At 36.4% G+C, this 22,664-nt stretch overlaps 1 protein-coding gene across 1 annotated transcript; it reads left to right on the top strand.

The window, feature by feature from the left end:
* The first annotated feature begins 1,349 nt into the window (after positions 1 to 1,349).
* On the top strand, positions 1,350 to 22,129 carry opn5 (opsin 5). Its single transcript, XM_066705329.1, has 7 exons — positions 1,350 to 1,820; positions 6,790 to 6,942; positions 12,712 to 12,831; positions 15,432 to 15,602; positions 16,568 to 16,902; positions 17,035 to 17,279; positions 17,855 to 22,129. The coding sequence occupies exons 2-7, from the start codon at positions 6,810 to 6,812 to the stop codon at positions 17,916 to 17,918; spliced, it is 1,068 nt and encodes a 355-aa protein (XP_066561426.1). The 5' UTR covers positions 1,350 to 1,820; positions 6,790 to 6,809; the 3' UTR covers positions 17,919 to 22,129.
* Positions 22,130 to 22,664: the final 535 nt, after the last annotated feature.

The raw sequence follows: 22,664 nt of genomic DNA, 5'->3' as shown, positions 1-22,664 counted from the left end.
TAAATGGTATATCAGAATAAACTCACATATGTCTCCATCCTTGACTTAACCTCTGACACCATGGTGTACATCAGATACTTGGTGTACTGTGGGTTCACTGTCTTCCGAGTTCTTGATTGTAGTTTAATTACAAAAACATAACTCTATGCATTTCCATTCAACTACAGAATAATAAATATAATTTCCTCATATACTGAAGTTGCAAAATAGCCTGTTTCAAAATACAAACTACTACTACTACTACTACTAATATTATTATTATTATTATTATTATTATTATTAATAATAATAATAATAATAATAATAATAATAATAATAATAATAATAATAATAATGACAAGGTCATATATTTATTAATTTTGCAGGATCACATACATTCCTATTGAATAAAACAAGTAGATTTTAAAGCAAATTCCAATGCTGATAAAGTGACTCTTACATGATTTATCCAAAAGACGAAGGACTGATTGTCAGATACTGACAAGAAGTGGGTGGACAAATCAAATCATCTATAACACAGAGCTAACATGCTGTCTGGTTCACTTAATATGCTGTCAGTTTTGAATACTCTTCATTTTGGTTCATGGTAAATGGTTTCAATAATCATCAAGTATGTTAAATTCTTTCAGTTGTATGGCTTTATCCAATACAAGTCAAATATTCCAAACAAGTACATGGTTTAAGACTCACACTCACAAAAATAAATTTGTATTTTTATTTTACTTATAAGAATTAAAACATTTACTTGCATATTACTATGAATTACTATTATTTACTTTTCATTACTGCATATTTACTTGGATGTACTTGGATTGCTTACACCAATAACTGGATTACTTGAATTTCTTATCAGTTAATAAATCAAATGACTTAAGTAGTGAATTGTAGTTTTTTTTTAAGTCACTTCACTTATTATATTAAACATTAATACGTATATATATTTACTTACATTTTAAATTGCTACAAAATATTGTATATTAATAATAATAACTTGTGGAATGCACTTTTTTAACATATATGAGTAATTTTATTTAGTAATTTAATAACAAACTATTATTATTATTATTATTATTATTATTATTATTATTTGAGTGCATGAATAATGAGACTACCATGGTTTCATACAAAATCAGGGTTGTTTGTTCTTGCTTCATCAACAATCTATTTGCACTTGTATGTGCTAGTGAATACATGATACTAGAGAAAAAAACAAACTATTATTTGGCATACAGCTGATGCAGTCGTGGAGAAAAAAGTATTAACTTTGTAGACATGGTTGAGTGCATCATTCATCACTGGAATGGAATATTTTGAAAGGATTGAAAATGCCAGCTCTTTCTGTCAGTGTTGTCAGGTCCAGTCACACCTGCCCTCCTGAGGTCTGCAGTCCCTCTCTGTGATACACATGCTGCTTGTCCTATTGGCTTCCTTCAGGCAGCGTGAATGGGAGGTATATTATTCCTCCACTATGAAGGGAGCACATGTGACTTATCGGTTTAAATGTGGAGCACTTCAGAGAGAGTGAAAAAAACCAACAACATCAAAAAAAAAAAAACATTTCACTTGGAAACAGTGCGCAGCATGAACATAGCCTGCAAGTCAGGGACTTGGTAAATGGAAAATTATAACTAACAACGAACACATATACAAATACCAAGAGCAAAAATTCAAATACACAGGAGGACCTGCCTATGACTATTAATATCAATACTATTCCTAATAGTACCCACGAATTTGGAATCTGATTATTGGATCTGCACAGACGAATTTAGAAGAGACGTCTTTTTAATCAAGGAATGTTTCAGGACTCCAACACAAAGGTAATAATTTATTTTACATTCTCACATAATAATAATAATAATAATAATAATAATAATAATAATAATAATAATAATATGTTTTATCAATGACAGTCGATACTTTCCAAGACGTCGGGAAGTTAACTTATTTGCTGACTGTCAAATGTTTTTTTCTTGCTTTAGGTTTTGCGGGTTTCATTAACGTTTAATATACCCATCTAATCTAATTGCAGTATTCTAAGCTGGTTTCTGTATTTATATCATGCAAAAAGCAATGAGTGATATTTCCAATTATGGTAAATAAGCACTACAGTATTGGTGAATCTTTAAATTTAAATTAAATTACTTGGTATTCACATGATAAGCGTAACCATTTGTTTTTATAGATAGTGGTTGTGAAAGAACGTATTTCAAGTAATATATGTACACCTTTTTTCAACAAATCTGTTTTACCACGCATTATATTTGAGTGTAATGACTGACAGTTGTAGACCTGGGAGTTGCATTATATTGTAGACTCCTGTCACCTCAACACATCTCTTCTTCACTGAACACAGTAACCTTTAACAGAAGGCATGTCTAGAAGGAGCAATTAACATTTACCAGGCAGCTATATTCATTGTCTGCATTTACACCTTCTCAAGTTCATTGGAGAACATCAATGACATAAGAAAACTTGTGGGCTGAGTTAAAACAACTATATTTGAGTAAGCTTGGGTTCACTGGAAAAGAAGGGTCTGCACCAATATGAAGGCAAAAGGATGTTAATCAAAGTATAAAATGCGAGGAAGTTGCTACTATTGCTGACTTGTGTGTGCGGGGATGCAGTGGGGGGGGGGGGGGCACAGAGTGTTGAAAAATGCAAGGTGTATCTGTTTGCTGATATGCAGAATGCCATGAAAGTCTGGTATATGCAAATTGAGTTTGTTTACTATTCTGCATACAGGTTCATTCCTATATTTTATATGGGGATTTGAATGTTACAAGGTAAAAGATAGTTACTGGTATTTCATTTATTAGGATCCTGCAGCAGGACGAGGTTTCACTAAACCAGGGGGAAGAACTTGGTTGCGGGTGAGAGTGGGTTGGGAAAAAATGTGGTTGTGGTAATTTGTGGGCACTGACTAAACAGACTCTTTCATCCATTTACCAAGAATAATCAGGAATTTCCTCATGTCTGACTTGTTTATTTATTGTATTGAGATCCCAGTCAATAAGTTGTGCATTCTGAGTCAGGGTGCATTCCAATGAAGACACTGAATAGAGAGCGGGGATCTCGAGCGGTCTCACTGGAGCACCTTGTTTTTGCTTTGACCTTCTCTCATAATTGCTGAGGTTCCCTGTTCCTAATTGGGGTCAATTCAGGTCAGTATAGGAGAATACATTAGCGTTCTGTTTTAGTTTGTCAGCCGTGTCAGTTTGAGACAGAGGAAGGTCTATTTGATGTAGAAGATAGCAGAGGTTAATCCTCAGCATTTCTTAGTATGTTTTTAGGGAGCACTTCAGCAGAGATGCATTAGAAGCTGGATAGTTATTGGTCATGTTTTCATGTATTGAAAAAGTGAATTAAAAAATCAGCCAGACAACATGCCTTTTGCTGTTTGAGATGTTCTGTCATGAAGTTGAGTATGGGTTGAAGTATGAGTGCCTGGTTCATTAAAGTAGATATATGATCATTTTCATGTGGTATTATATGAAGGAAAAATAATGACAAATGAAAAGACATTGGCCTTAGTATAATAACTTGTGTCTGTGTGTGGTGTTGCAGGTTAAAGTGGAAATTGAAATGCTAGCAAATAGTTAGACAATTTGGGGGACAATTCTGTACAGGGCTGTAACATATATTATAGCTCCTCATAAAAAAATGGATTGTACCTGTTTTATCTAGTTGTAATCAAAGGTACAGATGTGTTTCTCTATACTGTGCAAGAGACAGCTGCTGACTGTGGTAGTCTTATTGAAACCGACAAGAACAGAATCATAGCTAAGGAATTCAGTGGTCATGTTGCAGTGAAGAAACCTATTCATTAGAGTAATCAAGCAGAAGAAAATACTTTCCTTATGAATTATTCTGTTTAGAATCACATTTGAGTGTGATGCTCTTGATAGCTCCTGCTTACTCACACCATTTTAAAGATGTACAAATACTTTCAGCATGTCATCCTGAATTACATTTTTCACTCAGGGCTGCAGAAATTTGAAATGCTTAGTGCATATCCCCCTGCAAACGACAACCTATTTGCCTATTTGTGTCATTAGCTTCCCTTGTTACATCAAATAGTAGCTCATGCTGTGTGTGTGACTGCCATACTTTTGATGCAGCTGAAGAATTTGTTTACTCAATTTTACTTAACCTCCCATTAACTTCTTCAACTTAATTTATACCTATGTGTTTTTTTTTTAACATGGATATTACTCACTTTGTTGCCAGTTTTGAGACAGTTGTGTTGCTTTTGTACATTTAAAATAGCGAAATCCTATGTTAACCAGCAGGAATCGCACATGGTTCTTTATCTTACCGATTACCTGGTGAGATTTCACAGTACAGCCCAGAGCATAAGCTGTACCCAAAAACCACACACATAAAAACCCTGCTGGAATATGAATCTTCCCTCACAGTATTAGGTAGTATTAGAATAGGAAGTATTGGACAATTAAATATCCTCTCTGGTATATGATTTTGAGGCAGGCATTCCTTAGGGCTGGCACAGTGGTGCTGTGGTTAGCGCTGTTGCCTCACATGTGCTCCCTGTGTCCACATTGGGCTTCTTCCCATTTCTAAAAGAGTACTTTAAATTGCCACTTGTTGTTGTGTGTGTCTGTGTCCCACAATGGCCTGGTGTCCAGCCTGGGGTGCTCCCTGCCTTGTGCCCTGTGCTTCTGGGATAGGCACTGGGTACCTGTGACCCTGTTTGGGGTTCAGTGGTTTCAGCTTCCCACAGTTGTTTATTACATTAGAAACTCCACAGACTCCATCCAGAACTTCATGCAAAACATTGCAATGTGTTTTCCATGTAAATGCCAAATGCTATCATTGAGACAGTTCATCCTGTTCTAAGAGGAAGTCCTGTTGACTTTAAATTGTCCCATCAGATTAGCCAAGGTCAGATAAGCATGAGAAAATGTGCATTTGGAAAACAAATGATATTCAGCAATGTGTAGTAGTGGACTCAGTAGTGGACAGAGGGTTGTGGGTTCCATGTGGGGGACACTGCTACTTGAGCAAGGTACTTTATCTAGGTTGCTCCTGAAGAAACTCAGATGTATGAAGTGGTAATTATATGTACAAATATTGTGACATATTGTAATAATTGGCTGGATAATGGTGTCTGAGAAGAAATAAAATTATAATATTCAACCAGGATCTATTGAACACTTTATTTACTTCTGTTTAACACAATTTTTACTTCTGTAGAAAAAAAATACAAATACAAAAATTGAAATATTGTGACCTCAGCTAAAAATCTTCTGTCTGAAAAAAAAACAAATCTGTAATGTGAGGACAATTTTCATTGTCATCCTCATCTATAGAATACAGGGAGTTTATTGTTTACACAGGGAAGAAGGTGAATTTAATTATGGCAAACACAAGGGTCTGATTCAAGGGCAATTCTTTTTCACTCTAACATAAAAACAAATGTCTTTTTTCATCTCATTCTCTGTCTCAGATTCAGGGGGAAAAGGTTGACACAGTTTAGAACAGTTGCTACTCAGGTAATAGCAGCTTGTTTGATGATCACTGAGTGAACAAAAACACATGAAGGCCATCAGTTCAGTTTTTGGATTCTGCTTGAGCTGTTGGGAGATGTAACACATTTCAACCTATGAAACTGATCATTAACAGTATGAAACCTGGATTGAAGGGGTTTACATTAAAACAGTCATGATTTTGTCTGTAAATCTTTGTATTGGAAAATAAATCAGATGTACTATTGCCAGTGTCTACCTATTAATATTGTAAAGGGAGCTCCATGCATTGCCGTGAAGATTCGTGCACTCAGGTCTTTTATTTTGTGTTTTGAGGTGAAGAGTGTTACAAAACTATGCAGCTGTGTGTACACACAAATAGAAGATGCTTATGGAGTGCTTAGTTTTCTGTTCTTTGAGCTTTTTATCTTCATCTGATACACTGTGGTCCATTCAGTTTTTATTTAATTGTACTGTTTAAATATCAAATAATTTACAAAAAGTTTCAAGAAAACTTTCATTACCTAAACCAAGTAATAATCTGAATAAATGAAACACGTCCTGTGCGAGTTAAACATAATTTGGTCTCAGAATGAATGTTTTAATAGCCAGAAAAATACAAACAAAAGTATTGACAGGATTGTGCAACGATATTTGTTGTACACAAGAATGGATCAATTATCATATTTTGGGGTAGGAAAATGTCATTGCTTTGAAAAATTGTTTTGGTAACCTAAATATTTCTTCTTCACAGGATAATAAAGTATTTGATTGTAGGGTGTATAAGAGGGATGTTGGCAGCTGCTCTCTAAATGTTATCTATTAAATGAGGACAGAGATCAATGACCTGAGCCTGTATTGGCCATCGTACTATGCAGTCTTACACCATTTCAATTATTTGATATTTTTTCATTGTAGCATAACCTATTTGTTCTGACCTTATGGTTCAACACCTGGATCATTCAAGTTCTATATGTATTTATGGTGATTGTATTAATTAATCAGTTATCACTCATGCACTTTTTGGAGGGTTCATATTTTAAGTGTAATAATAATAATTTATATTATTATTAGTAGTATTAGTAGTAGTGCATGTCATGATCCCACAGGTTCTACTCCAGAACCTCTTTAATTCCCTTCAGGGTTTTTTAGGACCTGTGCAGGAGCTTTGAGGGTCTCGAAAGATTCTACAGGATGCTGCACAGGATCAAACAAGTTTTTACATGTTATTGGGAAAGGAAAAGAAAGGATATTCAATCCCTGCTTGGTTTGGAATGGTAATATCAGTTGTTTTTCCCTGCAGGCACAATTTTGCACATAAGTATGGATCTGACTGACAATCAAACATCATCATACACAGGTTATATTCCACATTATCTTCTAAGAGATGACCCATTCTCCTCCAGACTGTCAAAGGAAGCAGACATTGTAGCTGCACTCTACATCTGTGTTATAGGTATGTGCTTTGAGTATTGTGGGAGTTACTTTGTTGTCAATTTCCTTTGGAGCCATCTAACTTGAGTGATGTTTGTTTTCTTCCATGATAACACTAAGTGTCCTGATACTGTTTGAATATTTCTGAACATAAGAGTTCTGTGATGGATATGCTCAGCCTGGCACCCTGTGTTTACTGGGTTTGACTCCAGCTCATTGGTTTAAGTGGTTAATGAAAACAAAGGATAGATATTCTAGAACAATTCAAGCTTTGTATGCAACATTCTCCTATGGTTGGACCCCCACAAATTTATAGTTTCTCCTGAAGAATGCATCCCAGCTAACAAATTGCGTTCTGGCAACAGTGTATAAAGTAGTTTGGTTGTATTCTGGATTTCAGAAGTATGATGTCAGAAAAATATTGTAGAAATGCATTACCCTGATCACATGGTGTCATTGTTGCACAGTAACATGCGTCCAGCTCTGGAATATCAATACATACATATCAAACACAATTATATTATTATACATGCATATACACCGATCAGCCATAACATTATGACCACTGACAGGTGAAGTGAATAACACTGATAATCTCGTTATCATGGCACCTGTCAGTGGGTGGGATATATTAGGCAGCAAGTGAACATTTTGTCCTCAAAGTTGATGTGTTAGAAGCAGGAAAAATGGGCAAGCGTAAGGATCTGAGCGACTTTGACAAGGGCCAAATTGTGATGGCTAGACGACTGGATCAGAGCATCTCCAAAACTGCAGTTCTTGTGGGGTGTTCCTGGTCTGCAGTGGTCAGTACCTATTATAAGTGGTCCAAGGAAGGAAAAGCGGTGAACCGGCGAATGGGCGGCCAAGGCTCATTGATGCAGGTGGGGAGTGAAGGCTGGCCCGTGTGGTCCGATCCAACAGACGAGCTACTGTAGCTCAAATTGCTGAAAAAGTTAATGCTGGTTCTGATAGAAAGGTGTCAGAACACACTGTGCATTGCAGTTTGTTGCGTATGGGGCTGCGTAGCCGCAGACCAGTCAGGGTGCCCATGCTGACCCCTGTCCACTGCCGAAAGCGCCTACAATGGGCACGTGAGCATCAGAACTGGACCACAGAGCAATGGAAGAAGGTGGCCTGGTCTGATGAATCACGAGTTCAAGGTGTTGACTTGGCCTCCAAATTCCCCAGATCTCAATCCAATCGAACATCTGTGGGATGTGCTGGACATACAAGTCCGATCCATGGAGGCCCCACCTCACAACTTACAGGACTTAAAGGATCTGCTGCTAACGTCTTGGTGCCAGATACCACAGCACACCTTCAGAGGTCTAGTGGAGTCCATGCCTTGACGGGTCAGGGCTGTTTTGGCGGCAAAAGGGGGACCTACACAATATTAGGCAGGTGGTCATAATGTTATGGCTGATCGGTATATAAAGCCTAGTGTGTTAGATGGTTTTCATTTAACTTTAAGTAAACTTCACATTCTATATTTTTTTGCTATTTGTCAAATTCTTTCTCTGGAATTTTTAAATTACATTTTATTTAATTTTGCAATCCCCTGATCTACAGTCTACAGATTATTATTATTATGATTATTATTATTATTTATTCATTGGCTTCATTCATTCATTCATTCATTCATTCATCATTTATTCCAGGGCTACTTACAAAACATAAGCGCAATACAAAGATGTGTTACACATGTTCCATTGATCTGTGTTCACTTTATTACAATGTTGCCACAATGATATTTGGTCAGGAGGACTGCAGATTATATATAACTAACATCAGAAAGTAAGGCTACTTAGTAAGTTTGCAGGCTTATTGAAAATGATCTTAGACATTTAAAATATATATTGTAAATCTAATATCACATGGATATACTACAATTCTATATTTCCTGGAACTGCCTAGAAGCCCTGTCTTCAATTCCTAGAACTTGGCCAGCCATATTGTCATTGACAGAGACGCACTGTTTTCACAGTGCTGGCAAATATCTGATAACCATGACATCATTACATTCTGATAAACAACTTGTGACTGAGAATAAAGACATGGAAGCTGGCATTATTAAGTTCCATAAATACTTATAGTTTGGCTTTAATTATGCGGTTTGTCTTTTGAATAAAAAGGCATGTGTCTGCTATATAGCCTTTGATAATCTACATTTTCATTATTGACTTTCAAGGTCCAGTTTATTAAATAAGCTGAATAAGGCCATCATTACTGCTGCCCTGCTAAAGCCTTCTGTTCTTATTATAAAAAAGCAATTTCTTTTGTTTGCCTCAACATACCTTTGCTGATTTGCTGTAAAAAAAAAGTAACAAATTAAACCCAATTAAACATCACATTAATTTAAATTCATAGATATACAATTATGAGTATAAAATGCATTTTGGAATAATTAATTAATTTCTCTATAACCATTTTATTTTATTTATAAGTGACTGTAACTCTGTTCTTTGTACTGAGGATGTTCATGTCTTGGAAATTTGTGTTTTGGGTGTAGTGTGTATTCTCTCTACATCTCTGAACTTGGGAGGAGCATATTCATAATCTAACAATAGGAAAAAACTTTTGCTTATCTCTTTAATTTCCCACTTTTCAAGAAAAACATTAGGGCTTTGATTGTAAATGGGATAAAAGTGCATATGTATTCCATTTGGGATGTTAATATAAAGGCATAACGGAGCACAGTTTCATAGTGGACAGTGCCTTTTCACTTTACACTTTGGGTATTAAAAGTGAAAACAGCAGTATGTGCAGCTCATACTATTTTTTGTTCTATGGAATAATAATAATATGGAATGATTTGCGAATTATGATGCATTTTATCTGAACCTTAGCAATCCAAATTTCACACTGCAATATAAATAGGAACCCTCCAGGGGGCAGTACAAGCCTTACAAAGGAAACCAAAGAAAGACGTTTGCAGAACTAACAAATGTATAGATAGACAGATAGATAGATACATAGAAGGTAGGTCATATAGGCTATATATGAGGATATAAATATTCCAATTGCCTACACATGTTTTTTCATCAACAGCTGAGGGAAAAAATAACCAATTTGAAGGAATGCATCAGCCAATTTCTATGCCTTTATAATGCATATCATGTGATAAACCCAGAATGAAAGAGATAATTATTTATTTTTTTCTTGAAGCAAATTAACTGCTTTGTTCATGAATCAGGAAATTCAGCTGACACAATCAAGTACAAGGCCAAAAATTGTCTCCTGCAGGATTTGAACAGAAGAAAAGCAAAAAAAGATTGTGTGGACAATATGCATGTAAGGGCATGTACTTTAGTTATTACCTCCAGAATGCATTGTTTGATATGTTGAAATGTGCTGCCTTAAATAGATCAACAATAGCACTATTCACATGTTTATTTATGAAAATGTAATTTGTGAGAATTATATTAAAAACTGGATTTTCATCATTGGTATCCAATTCCAAAGGAACAAAGGTACCCACACAACACACACACACACACACACACACACACACACACACACACACACACACACACACATATATATATATATATACAGTGACGGAAAAAAGTTTTTGTTCCCCTGCTGATTTTGTATGTTTGCCCACTGACAAAGAAATGATCAGTCTATAATTTTAATGGTAGGTGTATTTTAACAGTGAGAGACAGAATTACAGCAAAAACATCCAGAAAAACGCATTTCAAAAAAGTTATAAATTGATTTGCATGTTAATGAGGGAAATAAGTATTTGACCCCTTCGACTTAGTACTTGGTGGCAAAACCCTTGTTGGCAATCACAGAGGTCAGACGTTTCTTGTGAAATAAGTATTTGATCCCCTATCAATCAGCAAGATTTCTGGCTCCCAGGTGTCTTTTATACAGGTAACGAGCTAAGATTAGGAGCACTCTCTTAAAGGGAGTGCTCCTAATCTCAGCTCGTTACCTGTATAAAAGACACCTGTCCACAGAAGCAATCAATCAATCAGATTCCAAACTCTCCACCATGGCCAAGACCAAAGAGCTGTCCAAGGATGTCAGGGACAAGATTGTAGACCTACACAAGGCTGGAATGGGCTACAAGACCATTGCCAAGCAGCTTGGTGAGAAGGTGACAACAGTTGGTGCGATTATTCGCAAATGGAAGAAAGACAAAATAACTGTAAGTCTCCCTCGGTCTGGGGCTCCATGCAAGATCTCACCTCGTGGAGTTTCAATGATCATGAGAACGGTGAGGAATCAGCCCAGAACTACACGGGAGGATCTTGTTAATGATCTCAAGGCAGCTGGGACCATAGTCACCAAGAAAACAATTGTTAACGCACTACGCCATGAAGGACTGAAATCCTGCAGCGCCCGCAAGGTCCCCCTGCTCAAGAAAGCACATGTACAGGCCCGTCTGAAGTTTGCCAATGAACATCTGAATGATTCAGAGGAGAACTGGGTGAAAGTGTTGTGGTCAGATGAGACCAAAATTGACCTCTTTGGCATCAACTCAACTCGCTGTGTTTGGAGGAGGAGGAATGACTCCAAGAACACCATACCCACCGTCAAACATGGAGGTGGAAACATTATGCTTTGGGGGTGTTTTTCTGCTAAGGGGACAGGACAACTGCACCGCATCAAAGGGATGATGGACAGGGCCATGTACCGTCAAATCTTGGGTGAGAACCTCCTTCCCTCAGCCAGGGCATTGAAAATGGGTCGTGGATGGGTATTCCAGCATGACAATGACCCAAAACACACAGCCAAGCCAACAAAGGAGTGGCTCAAGAAGAAGCACATTAAGGTCCTGGAGTGGCCTAGCCAGTCTCCAGACCTTAATCCCATAGAAAATCTGTGGAGGGAGCTGAAGGTTCGAGTTGCCAAACGTCAGCCTCGAAACCTTAATGACTTGGAGAGGATCTGCAATGAGGAGTGGGACAAAATCCCTCCTGAGATGTGTGCAAACCTGGTGGCCAACTACAAGAAACGTCTGACCTCTGTGATTGCCAACAAGGGTTTTGCCACCAAGTACTAAGTCGAAGGGGTCAAATACTTATTTCCCTCATTAACATGCAAATCAATGTATAACTTTTTTGAAATGCGTTTTTCTGGATTTTTTTGTTGTTATTCTGTCTCTCACTGTTAAAATACACATAATATTAAAATTATAGACTGATCATTTCTTTGTCAGTGGGCAAACGTACAAAATCAGCAGGGGATCAAATACTTTTTTCCCTCACTGTACATATATCAAATCCATTGTGGTGGCGTACAGAGCCAAAATTATGACAATTGTGTCACTGTCCAAATATTTATGGACCTAACTGTATATACACAAAAACATACTACCATGTCTGGTACTTTTGACAAAAGTTACAGCTCATTCTGAACTCTCAGATTATTAACATCCACTCACCCACTGTGTGTTATTTTTTAGAAAGCAGGATAGCTTCCTTGTGTTCTGTGTTGACTGGAGACATTGTACTTGAGCCAAATAAAGACTAATGTGGATGGTCTTTTATTCTCTGGGGAGCTTGTTTTCTCCAGGAACATCCACTTCATGAAAACAAAGTGAAGGGTGTGGAAAGCAATTTAAATGAGCCACGCATACAGCCAAGAGCAAGTTCTTGTGTTTGTCAAATCGAAGCTTTAATCCAAACTCCAGTGTCAAATTTCAATTCCATCTCATGATTTTACTTTAACAGAGGATGAGGCACTTTCATTGGTGGGTGGGTCAAAGTAGTGATCTGTGTTTTCTTTCTTTAAATTAACTGATCCCTTACATTTTGTTATTTTGTCTCGTATTGTGTAGGTATTATGTCATCTGTAGGCAATGGATATGTGATTTATATGTCCTTCAAACGGAAGACAAAATTAAGGCCTCCTGAACTGATGACCGTGAATTTAGCAATCTTTGACTTTGGCATTTCAGGTAATTATGTATTTATTTATCTCAGAGACAGTATACATACACTCACCTAAAGGATTATTAGGAACACCTGTTCAATTTCCATTTCTAGGGTTTACAAAGAATGGTGTGAAAAGGGAAAAACATCCAGTATGCGGCAGTCCTGTGGGCGAAAATGCCTTGTTGATGCTAGAGGTCAGAGGAGAATGGGCCGACTGATTCAAGCTGTTAGAAGAGCAACTTTGACTGAAATAACCACTCGTTACAACCGAGGTATGCAGCAAAGCATTTGTGAAGCCACAACACGTACAACCTTGAGGCGGATGGGCTACAACAGCAGAAGACCCCACCGGGTACCACTCATCTCCACTACAAATAGGAAAAAGAGGCTACAATTTGCACAAGCTCACCAAAATTGGACAGTTGAAGACTGGAAAAATGTTGCCTGGTCTGATGAGTCTCGATTTCTGTTGAGACATTCAGATGGTAGAGTCAGAATTTGGCGTAAACAGAATGAGAACATGGATCCATCATGCCTTGTTACCACTGTGCAGGCTGGTGGTGGTGGTGTAATGGTGTGTGGGATGTTTTCTTGGCACACTTTAGGCCCCTTAGTGCCAATTGGGCATCGTTTAAATGCCACGGCCTACCTGAGCATTGTTTCTGACCATGTCCATCCCTTTATGACCACCATGTACCCATCCTCTGATGGCTACTTCCAGCAGGATAATGCACCATGTCACAAAGGTCGAATCATTTCAAATTGGTTTCTTGAACGTGACAATGAGTTCAATGTACTAAACTGGCCCCCACAGTCACCAGATCTCAACCCAATAGAGCATCTTTGGGATGTGGTGGAACGGGAGCTTTGTGCCCTGGATGTGCATCCCACAAATCTCCATCAACTGCAAGATGCTATCCTATCAATATGGGCCAACATTTCTAAAGAATGCTTTCAGCACCTTGTTGAATCAATGCCACGTAGAATTAAGGCAGTTCTGAAGGCGAAAGGGGGTCAAACACAGTATTAGTATGGTGTTCCTAATAATCCTTTAGGTGAGTGTATGTTCAGTATATTAAGAATGCATGTTGTAGTTAAACTACTTTACCATCAGCTACATAGTAAGTGGACATTCATTTATATTTAAAATGCCCACTGTTTCCATGTTTTATCTGTCCCCTGAGAACATCTACCAAAACACAATAGTGTGTCTGTATTTTATATTTCTTAATTTAATAGCTATCATTCCAGTTTACTTCAAATGCACTAATACTCTATTGCCACCTGTTGAAAGTTAATAAGATTAATCCAATAGCGTTCAATCAAATACCAAAATAGAGAAAAGTACATGTGTTTGGCATAAATGTAACAATTGTCATCTTCCTTACGCACACTGACATATTTCTCCCCAGACAGAGGCTGACCTCATTCTCATGTCTCTTCAAATTATGATTAGACACATCACAGTCAATAATGACCAACGCTCCACAGTTAAGTCATGTTACTGTCCTGGGCAAATTAACCAATCATAGTAATGTTTCGCCAAACATTGCAATGCTCCTTAAACAAGGGAAAAACAAGATTCCTATTGTAATTGTAATTGTAATTGTCACTTTGAATTGCGCTTATATTTTGTAAGTCGCCCTGGATAAGGGGGTCTGCCAATGAATAAATAATATTAATAATAATAATAAAAATAATAATAACACGCTACTTGAGTGTGTTTCTTATTAATGTCAAAGAAAGTCACTATTAATCAATGACAGTTGTCTTATGTATTAACACATTTGTATCAAATTAATTTTCCCAACTTCCCCATGTTTAACATTTAGTAAACAGTATGCGTTAAAGTAAACCAAATCAAACACATTTTTGTTTCAAGACGTGTGTGTGCATGTATATAGTATGTATTGCACTAGGAGTCTGCAGTCTTTTGACAGGGCAGGCACACATTTCGTAAAGGGATTTCCGAATACTCCATCATGAAACAACATTTAAACTTTCAGGTATACATCTGAACAGGGGGGAAAGATGTTTTAAACGTAATCATTTTACAAAATTCTGAAATATTCTATAGACTCCTTTAAAATGCAGTGATGCAAACAGCTAACAGACTTTCACTGGGAAAAGACCACTTATGAGCAATGGCTGGACACGTCAGCGATGTCATTGATGAGTTCTGAGTTTTTCCAGAACTCTGCTGAGGGTATTGGCCATCAGATTGATGTAGGAATGATGCCATATTAAATGAGACACTTTTTTATTTTAAATAAAGTATTTTCCTACAAAACTTTTGTCTTTCTTGCATACTGTGTTGACAGCTGGAAACATAAACCACTTCAAATATACTAGCTGTCCTATTACTTTTCGTCATGTGGTCTGCATATATATTATACATTTCACATACCCACTGTAAAGCATGAGTTCTCTACAGAGACACAGAGAAAGTTTTTGAATGTTTCTTCATACTTAGACCTAATTAAAACAGATGAAAAAAGCATACTTGAAATTATTCAATACTACTGATATTCAGATATAATTAAATTGTACAGACGCTTGTCACATGCAATGGGTCATATGTATTGAGAAATGCTAATGTTGTTTTCCGTTTGTTGTTTTGCAGTTACAGGAAAACCATTCTTTATCATCTCAAGTTTTTCCCATCGCTGGCAGTTTGGATGGGAAGGCTGTTGGTTTTATGGCTGGGCCGGGTTTTTCTTTGGGTGTGGCAGCCTGTTCACAATGACCGCAGTCAGCCTTGACCGATACTTGAAGATCTGCCACATTAGATATGGTACGCTCCCAACTTTTAACACATTTATGTTTTAATGCAATTTGCACTTTATATGTAATGTCTGTGCTTTTGGTTTGTACATTGTTATCATAATTATGTACTACGTAATTATTATACTTTACTAGTATCAATAACCACCATTCCACCATTGCCCACTGTATTTGAGACTGGATTTATGTAAATTAGATTTACATTACATTGCACTCACAGTACTTTGTGCAGTGTATTTAGCTAACTGAATCTAGAATGGTGGTGAAGAAGGTGAATGTGGAATAAGGACTGTTTTATACATAAAAATGGACAGTTAGGTATTCAGTGATGGTTGGAGTCTCCCTTCAGAAATATTCCTTAAGCACTTGCTCATAATAATAATAAGTGTAAAAACAGCACTGGCAAATATTCTGAAGTCTATTATTGCATTAAATCTGTTTTGTTTTAGGTTTCTGCTAATTTACTGTGAAATAGATGTTTGTCCCTGACACAATGATCCCTCTTACACACTTCAGGTCAGAAAGGTTAGAATCAAAAACTGATTGTGTACAAACTGCCATAAATAGCAGGCTTCCCTCTACAATGACAAGAAGATATGAGTTAATACATTGTCTCTAGGATTTGACAGTTCCTTAGGGTGAACTATCAAGCAATTCATGTACCCACTCTGTCTGTGAGACCTCTTTAACAAACAGAACACTATTAGCTGCCATTAAATATCTGACACAACATCCATTTCTACATCTTCCATATATAGGGCATTGTTTTCTGTTCAGAGATGCCAATGTGTTAATCAAGAAAGGGATTAGTGTGAAGGGGATTGAACCACACTGTACTTACCCCCAGTCCATCTGTACAGTATGTCTCAGATCCATTCTTGTGACCTAAAATCGTTGAGCAACGTGTACTACTCACAAACCCATCACTTTAACAGTGGGACAGTTGCTTACTTTCTTTTAAAATATATATTTCAGGTACTTGGCTGAAGAGACACCATATGTTTCTCTGCTTGGGGTTCATCTGGTGCTATGCTGCCTTTTGGGCCTGTATGCCATTGATCGGATGGGGGAATTATGCTCCTGAACCTTTCGGCACATCTTGCACTTTGGACTGGTGGCTCGCACAGTCGTCAGTGTCTGGGCAGAGCTTTGTGATGTGTATCCTGTTCTTCTGCCTCATCTTTCCCATCATGATAATTGTATTTTCCTATGTCAAAATCATTTTCAAAGTCAAAGCCTCTGCAAAAGAAGTTGCCCACTTTGACACAAGAAATCAGAATAGTCACATTCTGGAAATAAAATTAACAAAGGTATTTTTATCCTTTTCATTTAGTTACTTTTCTAAAATAAAAATAAAAACAGGAACATAAATGTAACTTCTATTTATATATGGCATAAATGCAAGAAATTTGATAAACGATTATTCCGTTTCTATCCTCTAGGTGGCAATGCTAATCTGCACTGGGTTCTTGATTGCCTGGATCCCATATGCTGTTGTGTCAGTCTGGTCTGCCTTTGGGAGTCACGATTCAATTCCTATTCCAGCATCTGTAGTGCCCACTTTGCTAGCCAAATCATCAGCGATGTACAACCCTATCATATACCAGGTCATTGACTGTAAAAATGCCTGCACGAAGTCATCCTGTTTTAAAGTTTTGAAGAAACGGAAACTCTACAACACTTCGAGGTACTGTATTTAAACTTAAAGCTGTCTGAGGAAAATCTCTGTCACACACACTGCCATTTTGTAGAATCTCTTTGTAAGGTTTCAGAAAATCTCTTTTTGCGGAATTAAATTATTGAAGTTAAAAAATTATCAAAATAAACCTTTTCCTTTCAAAACATGTTAAAGAGATGTTTAAAGAGATCCTGGTGAATAATATAATGAGCAGGGTAAGGGTCCCTTTAAATGTATGGACAACAAATCCCACAAAGTTAACAAATAATCTGAAACTTCTTTACTGGAACCCACATGTTTATTCACTTGTTTTAATGTATCTTTTCATGTAAAAACATTTAAAATCCTAATTTATAAATTACTGAGGAGGTGAGTGTGTTAACCAAAACAATCTGGAAAGTTACAGTCAAGGAATAATTAAATCCCTTCTATTTAATTCATGTTAAGATACACGTCATGCCAGTTAAACCTGATGTTGCCTAAAGGAATCTTTAGATTTTGTTATTTTCTTTATTTTAAAATAATCTTTATTATAAGGTGATGTGGTAGTATTATTTTATTATATCCTTAATATTTTTCTACAGGTTTTATTCAATTTCTGCAGCTGTCAAAGGTTCACCAGCAACTGAATCCAACATAGAAATATGAGGAAAAAGATGATCATCTCTGCGGCCTGACAGACGGCTAATGTCTGTGAACCTGATCCTCCTCTAATTTAGGCCACATAGCAAACTTGAACTACAAATGTTTAATTTCTTCCACACTGTTAAGAAGCCTGATACTGTTATTTTTCTTGCCAGGTAGATTTAATACAGGATTGTTTGTGTCTGTATGCCAAACCAGCAGTAAAAGCTAATTATTTTGTTTGTTTGTGTTTTACAGTTTGTGTAGATTATCATGTACCGTAAAGTCATGATTGCATGAATCGTTTGTGTGCCCACAGTCATCTTAGATTCAGACGTCTGTGTCCTCTCAATATAATACTCAACTCTTGCAAGGGAGGAGGATTTTTAACAAGCAGGAGTTTCATACTGTGCTGTTTATTTATAGCTGACAATGATGACCAGGGGGAAAAATATACACCAAAAAGCTGCATGAAGGCTCATAACAGCAGAAAGTGCCTTACGTGCCAGAGAGTCTTGTGAGAATTCAAGAATGTGATTTCGAAAGGGTCACTTTCTCTGTCTTTGTGCACAAGCCATGCTGAGGATGTCCTCTAAGAGACACAATGAGACCTGAACAACTTATTAGTGTACTGTACTGTAAGAATAGGCTGCCTGTATCAGCTTAGAGGTTAGGATTAAGGTTAGGGTTAATATAAAATATTGCTCTCAGATGGAGGATCTCATCTCAGCACCCAGTGGGAGTCAGGGAGTCATCCCTTATGACATGGAGATCTGTCTTTCCCCATATGCTCATTTCAGCCGACACCATGACACTTGCTTAAGCCAACATACCATTCTCTGCAACATGACTGCACTTGCTTAGTAGTAAACTGAAGAGAATCCTGATCAATCCGTGATCAGTCATCAGAAACAGTGTTCAGCTAATTATGGGCATTGTACACCAAGAGGTGAAAAGAATAACTATCAAAATTGGTCACTGAAACTGAAAGCAGTCTAATTGAACCGTGCCTGTTTTTGATTTGACCTACAAGGCTGATCCTTAGCAAAAGTTGAGTAGTGTATTCAGAAAAACAAATACTCCAGGAAATTGTTATTTTGTGGGATGTATCTCTAAAAATGTGTCAAAATTTTTATGAAATGTTGACCTGGGAGTATTTGTATTCACTTTAATTTCTTACTTACTATCTTGTACATACATTCTTATTTAATATATAAAATCTTGACAGTTGACAAAAACAAATAATATGATGCAATATATTTTTTCCATAATTCGTTTTATTATTTGTCACTGATGCTGTCAACCACTAAAGGTAAAATAATTGTTATATTGGTAATGTTAATTCCTGTGTAGATCCATTGCATAGGGCCGATAGATCAAAAGGTACCATTTTCAGAACAGGTACATTTTGAGAATTTGAGAACTTTTACAAAGGATATCTATCACTTTGTCTGCTATACGCTCTTGTAACTATCCACCCAACCCAGTGTGGTAGGCCACTTATGGTTACCTGGTATATTAGCACCTTAGTACTTAGTATCTTAGTAGTATTGTTTTCATATAGAATAGTATTTTCTTGAGATAAAGCTAGCTTTGCTGTGGATTTATCACTGTCAATTAATGCCACCCACAACTTGCTGAAAACTGGCAGTTGAAAATCTGTCAATTTTTTTATTCTTAGCTTTGAATCCAGTTCAGATGAAACAAAGAAGGTTTAATTCCTTTGTCTTTACAACTCAGGATCGGGTCCTGTTCCTGCTCAAGGGCGGGGCGAGCCGAGCGCTGATCTGTTTATCACCACACACCTGGATCGGATCATTTATGTTTTAGTACAACCAGCCACAGGAAGCGGTCTGACGGGGTGACCTATGTACATTGTGCACTGCATGAGTTACCGCTATGCCATGAATGTGAGGATCCAGTGCCATAAGCAGTAACATGGTTGTAAATGGTGGAGTACCGTAAATGCGAATCACTGTGAGTCGAGGACTGCCTGTTCACTATTTTTGAATGGATGAAGAACTAAATATTTAAATGAAACAAAATGTTTTATTTTTGTAGGATTTCACTGCAATACCGTGTGTGTGTAGGTCTGAACATGTTTTTTACAAGCTTATATCTTTATACCATTTTTATTTTTGTTTATCTTTATTGAAAATGTTTATGTTCATGGGATTTAAACTGTAAATGCATAGGCTATTGGAAATGAAGAGAGGACATATCTGGGGGGGAAGAAACAGAGGCTTGACCTATGTCTACTTTTTGCAAAGCAATTGCATAAAACCAAACTGGCTGAAGTTAAATCTTTAGCATTATAAAACAATTTTGTCTTCACATTGTACTCAACCCTTAGTGTGAAAATGATCTTGAATATATAGCTAAGTGTGTTATTTTCTATATATTATTGTTTTGTCCAGTTGCAATCACAAAAAAAAAGCTTCACATTTGCAGCATATTAATCTGAGAACAAATGCTGCTTAAATTAACCTGCTTTGTTGTTATGTTTAAAATAGCCATAATAACCACCTTCATGGTATGGGCTTTACAGATTAAAGATAACTGTCTTATAACCTTGTCATGACATCCAAAATAAATACATTAACTTTGCCACATATTCCTGGGAGCATTTTGCAGTGTAGGGCAAACATTTAAGTAGTGGTTAAATAGGAGCTACTTTGGGTACATCTCACTTTGGGTTCCCCCACAAGGCAGATTCAGGTTAGATAATTGCAGCTTCATGGGGAAAATTCTGTTCCTGCTCAAAATCTATTTATTGTTTAATTGGTGTTATGCAGAGTCTCAGGTTGTTGTTTTTTTAAGAAAATCCTTCATTGCTGTGATATATTTGTGTGTTGAAAATTCATACATGACAAACTGTTGCTCATTGTTTTCAGAATTATCTCTGACATCACAGCGAATGCAGTGCAATCAAGGGTAATGGATGGACCTTGTCAAGTTGACCAAATAATCTCTCAGGAAAGGACAGTGGGATCTATTCATTAATGCTTTGGTCTCGTAATGTCATATTTGTGTGACTTTAAAGTAAAGTAAGATTTTGGTTATTGGGTAATCCTAGAATTATTTCACATGGAAATTGAATATTTAAAAATTCATTAGGTCACAGTGTAGCAAGATACTATCAAATGACTGCTTTTAGGACTTAACAGTACTATAAATGTAAACACATTCACAACTCTACCATTGGAATTACAAAACAATGAATTTGTGTATGTGGCATATAAATCAAATATAATTTATGTGTAATATAATATTACATTATTTTGTTTGATCATGGGCAAAGAAGAGCAGATACACACTGCATATTACAAGTAAAACTTGTACACACAAGTACACACACACACACACACACATATATATATATATATATATATATATATATATACCTTTGTGTTAATAGTAGTGCATGGATTTGGTTTGGTCACTTAGGTATTGAAATTCAAACAATTCACAGACCGCTAGTATTTCTATTATTTTGGGAGCTTTAAATCTATGCAATGTATATAATGTATTTTGATGCTGCCATCACTGAATATGACTGAAGAGATTAGATGAAAAAAAAGCAACAATGTTAATATATTAGGTCACTTAAGGTGTGATCTGTATGTAGTTTGAATACAGTTATTTTTATATGATTCTGATGATGGAAAAAATATTAAATGTGCAGTCATTTATGCTTGAGAGAAGCATATGAATTGTAATCATTGAGAAACAGAAGAGAAATAATTAATGTTTTGCTGCCCAGTTTAATCTAATGATCTCCAGAAGCTTTGGTAACCATACAAAACACAGATTTGTTTGCAATTAAATTGTAACAAGTGCTGGGATTAAATCAAAACTTTGACCCACCCGCTAATAGCAAACTAAAGAACTGTACTCAGTTGCGGCTTCATTTTTAGTAAGATGCCACTTTCTTCTAATCATAAATGTAACCGCTATGATGTACAGGTTTGTAGTTTGCTATTAGTGGGTGGGTCAAAGTTTTGATTTAATCCGGCCCAAGGTGTTTTATGGAATGAAAAATAACTTAATACTAGCCAACACATTTGTGAATAGCATCTAGTCTGTCCATAAATTGCTACACTTTTAGATGGTATAATTGATAAAGCCAAATTTGAAAATATGTGCTGATTAAAAACATTGTTTTATATAATAGTGTTCTTGTACTTGTAGTTGTATTTAGATGTAACTAATCATACAACCGTGTTGTTGTACAATAAAATATGTATGTTAATGTCCAATATTAAGTTTTCATTAGCTATATTACTTATTATTAGAATTACACACTAAAGTTTAAATGCCGACAAAGCTGTTGTATCACAGTTTAGGGCCAACACTTCCTAATTTCTTTTCCCTCATCATTTAGACAATTGACCTACATAGAAAACCTTCTGAATCATTCATCTTTTCTTTAGTTAATTTTATTATAAGAAATTGGTAGAGCTATCAACTATCCTCTCTGTTCAAGGCTACAAGATGATACCCGCCTCTACCCCTATAGAAAATAAATGTGTGCATAGTGTTTATACAGTGAGGGGAAAAAAGTATTTGATCCCCTGCTGATTTTGTACATTTGCCCACTGACAAAGAAATGATCAGTCTATAATTTTAATGGTAGGTGTATTTTAACAGTGAGAGACAGAATAACAACACAAAAATCCAGAAAAACGCATTTCAAAAAAGTTATAAATTGATTTGCATGTTAATGAGGGAAATAAGTATTTGACCCCTTCGACTTAGTACTTGGTGGCA

Source organism: Amia ocellicauda, chromosome 1 (genome assembly GCF_036373705.1).
Source record: "Amia ocellicauda isolate fAmiCal2 chromosome 1, fAmiCal2.hap1, whole genome shotgun sequence".
Taxonomy (NCBI): domain Eukaryota; kingdom Metazoa; phylum Chordata; class Actinopteri; order Amiiformes; family Amiidae; genus Amia; species Amia ocellicauda.
This window is presented reverse-complemented; position numbering and strand designations above follow the sequence as displayed.

Coding starts and splice junctions, on each gene's coding strand:
- opn5 (XM_066705329.1), top strand. CDS start 6,810: ATGGATCTGACTGACAATCAAACATCATCATACACAGGTTATATTCCA. Junction 6,943..12,711: donor ACTCTACATCTGTGTTATAG/GTATGTGCTTTG, acceptor CGTATTGTGTAG/GTATTATGTCATCTGTAGGC. Junction 12,832..15,431: donor CTTTGACTTTGGCATTTCAG/GTAATTATGTAT, acceptor GTTGTTTTGCAG/TTACAGGAAAACCATTCTTT.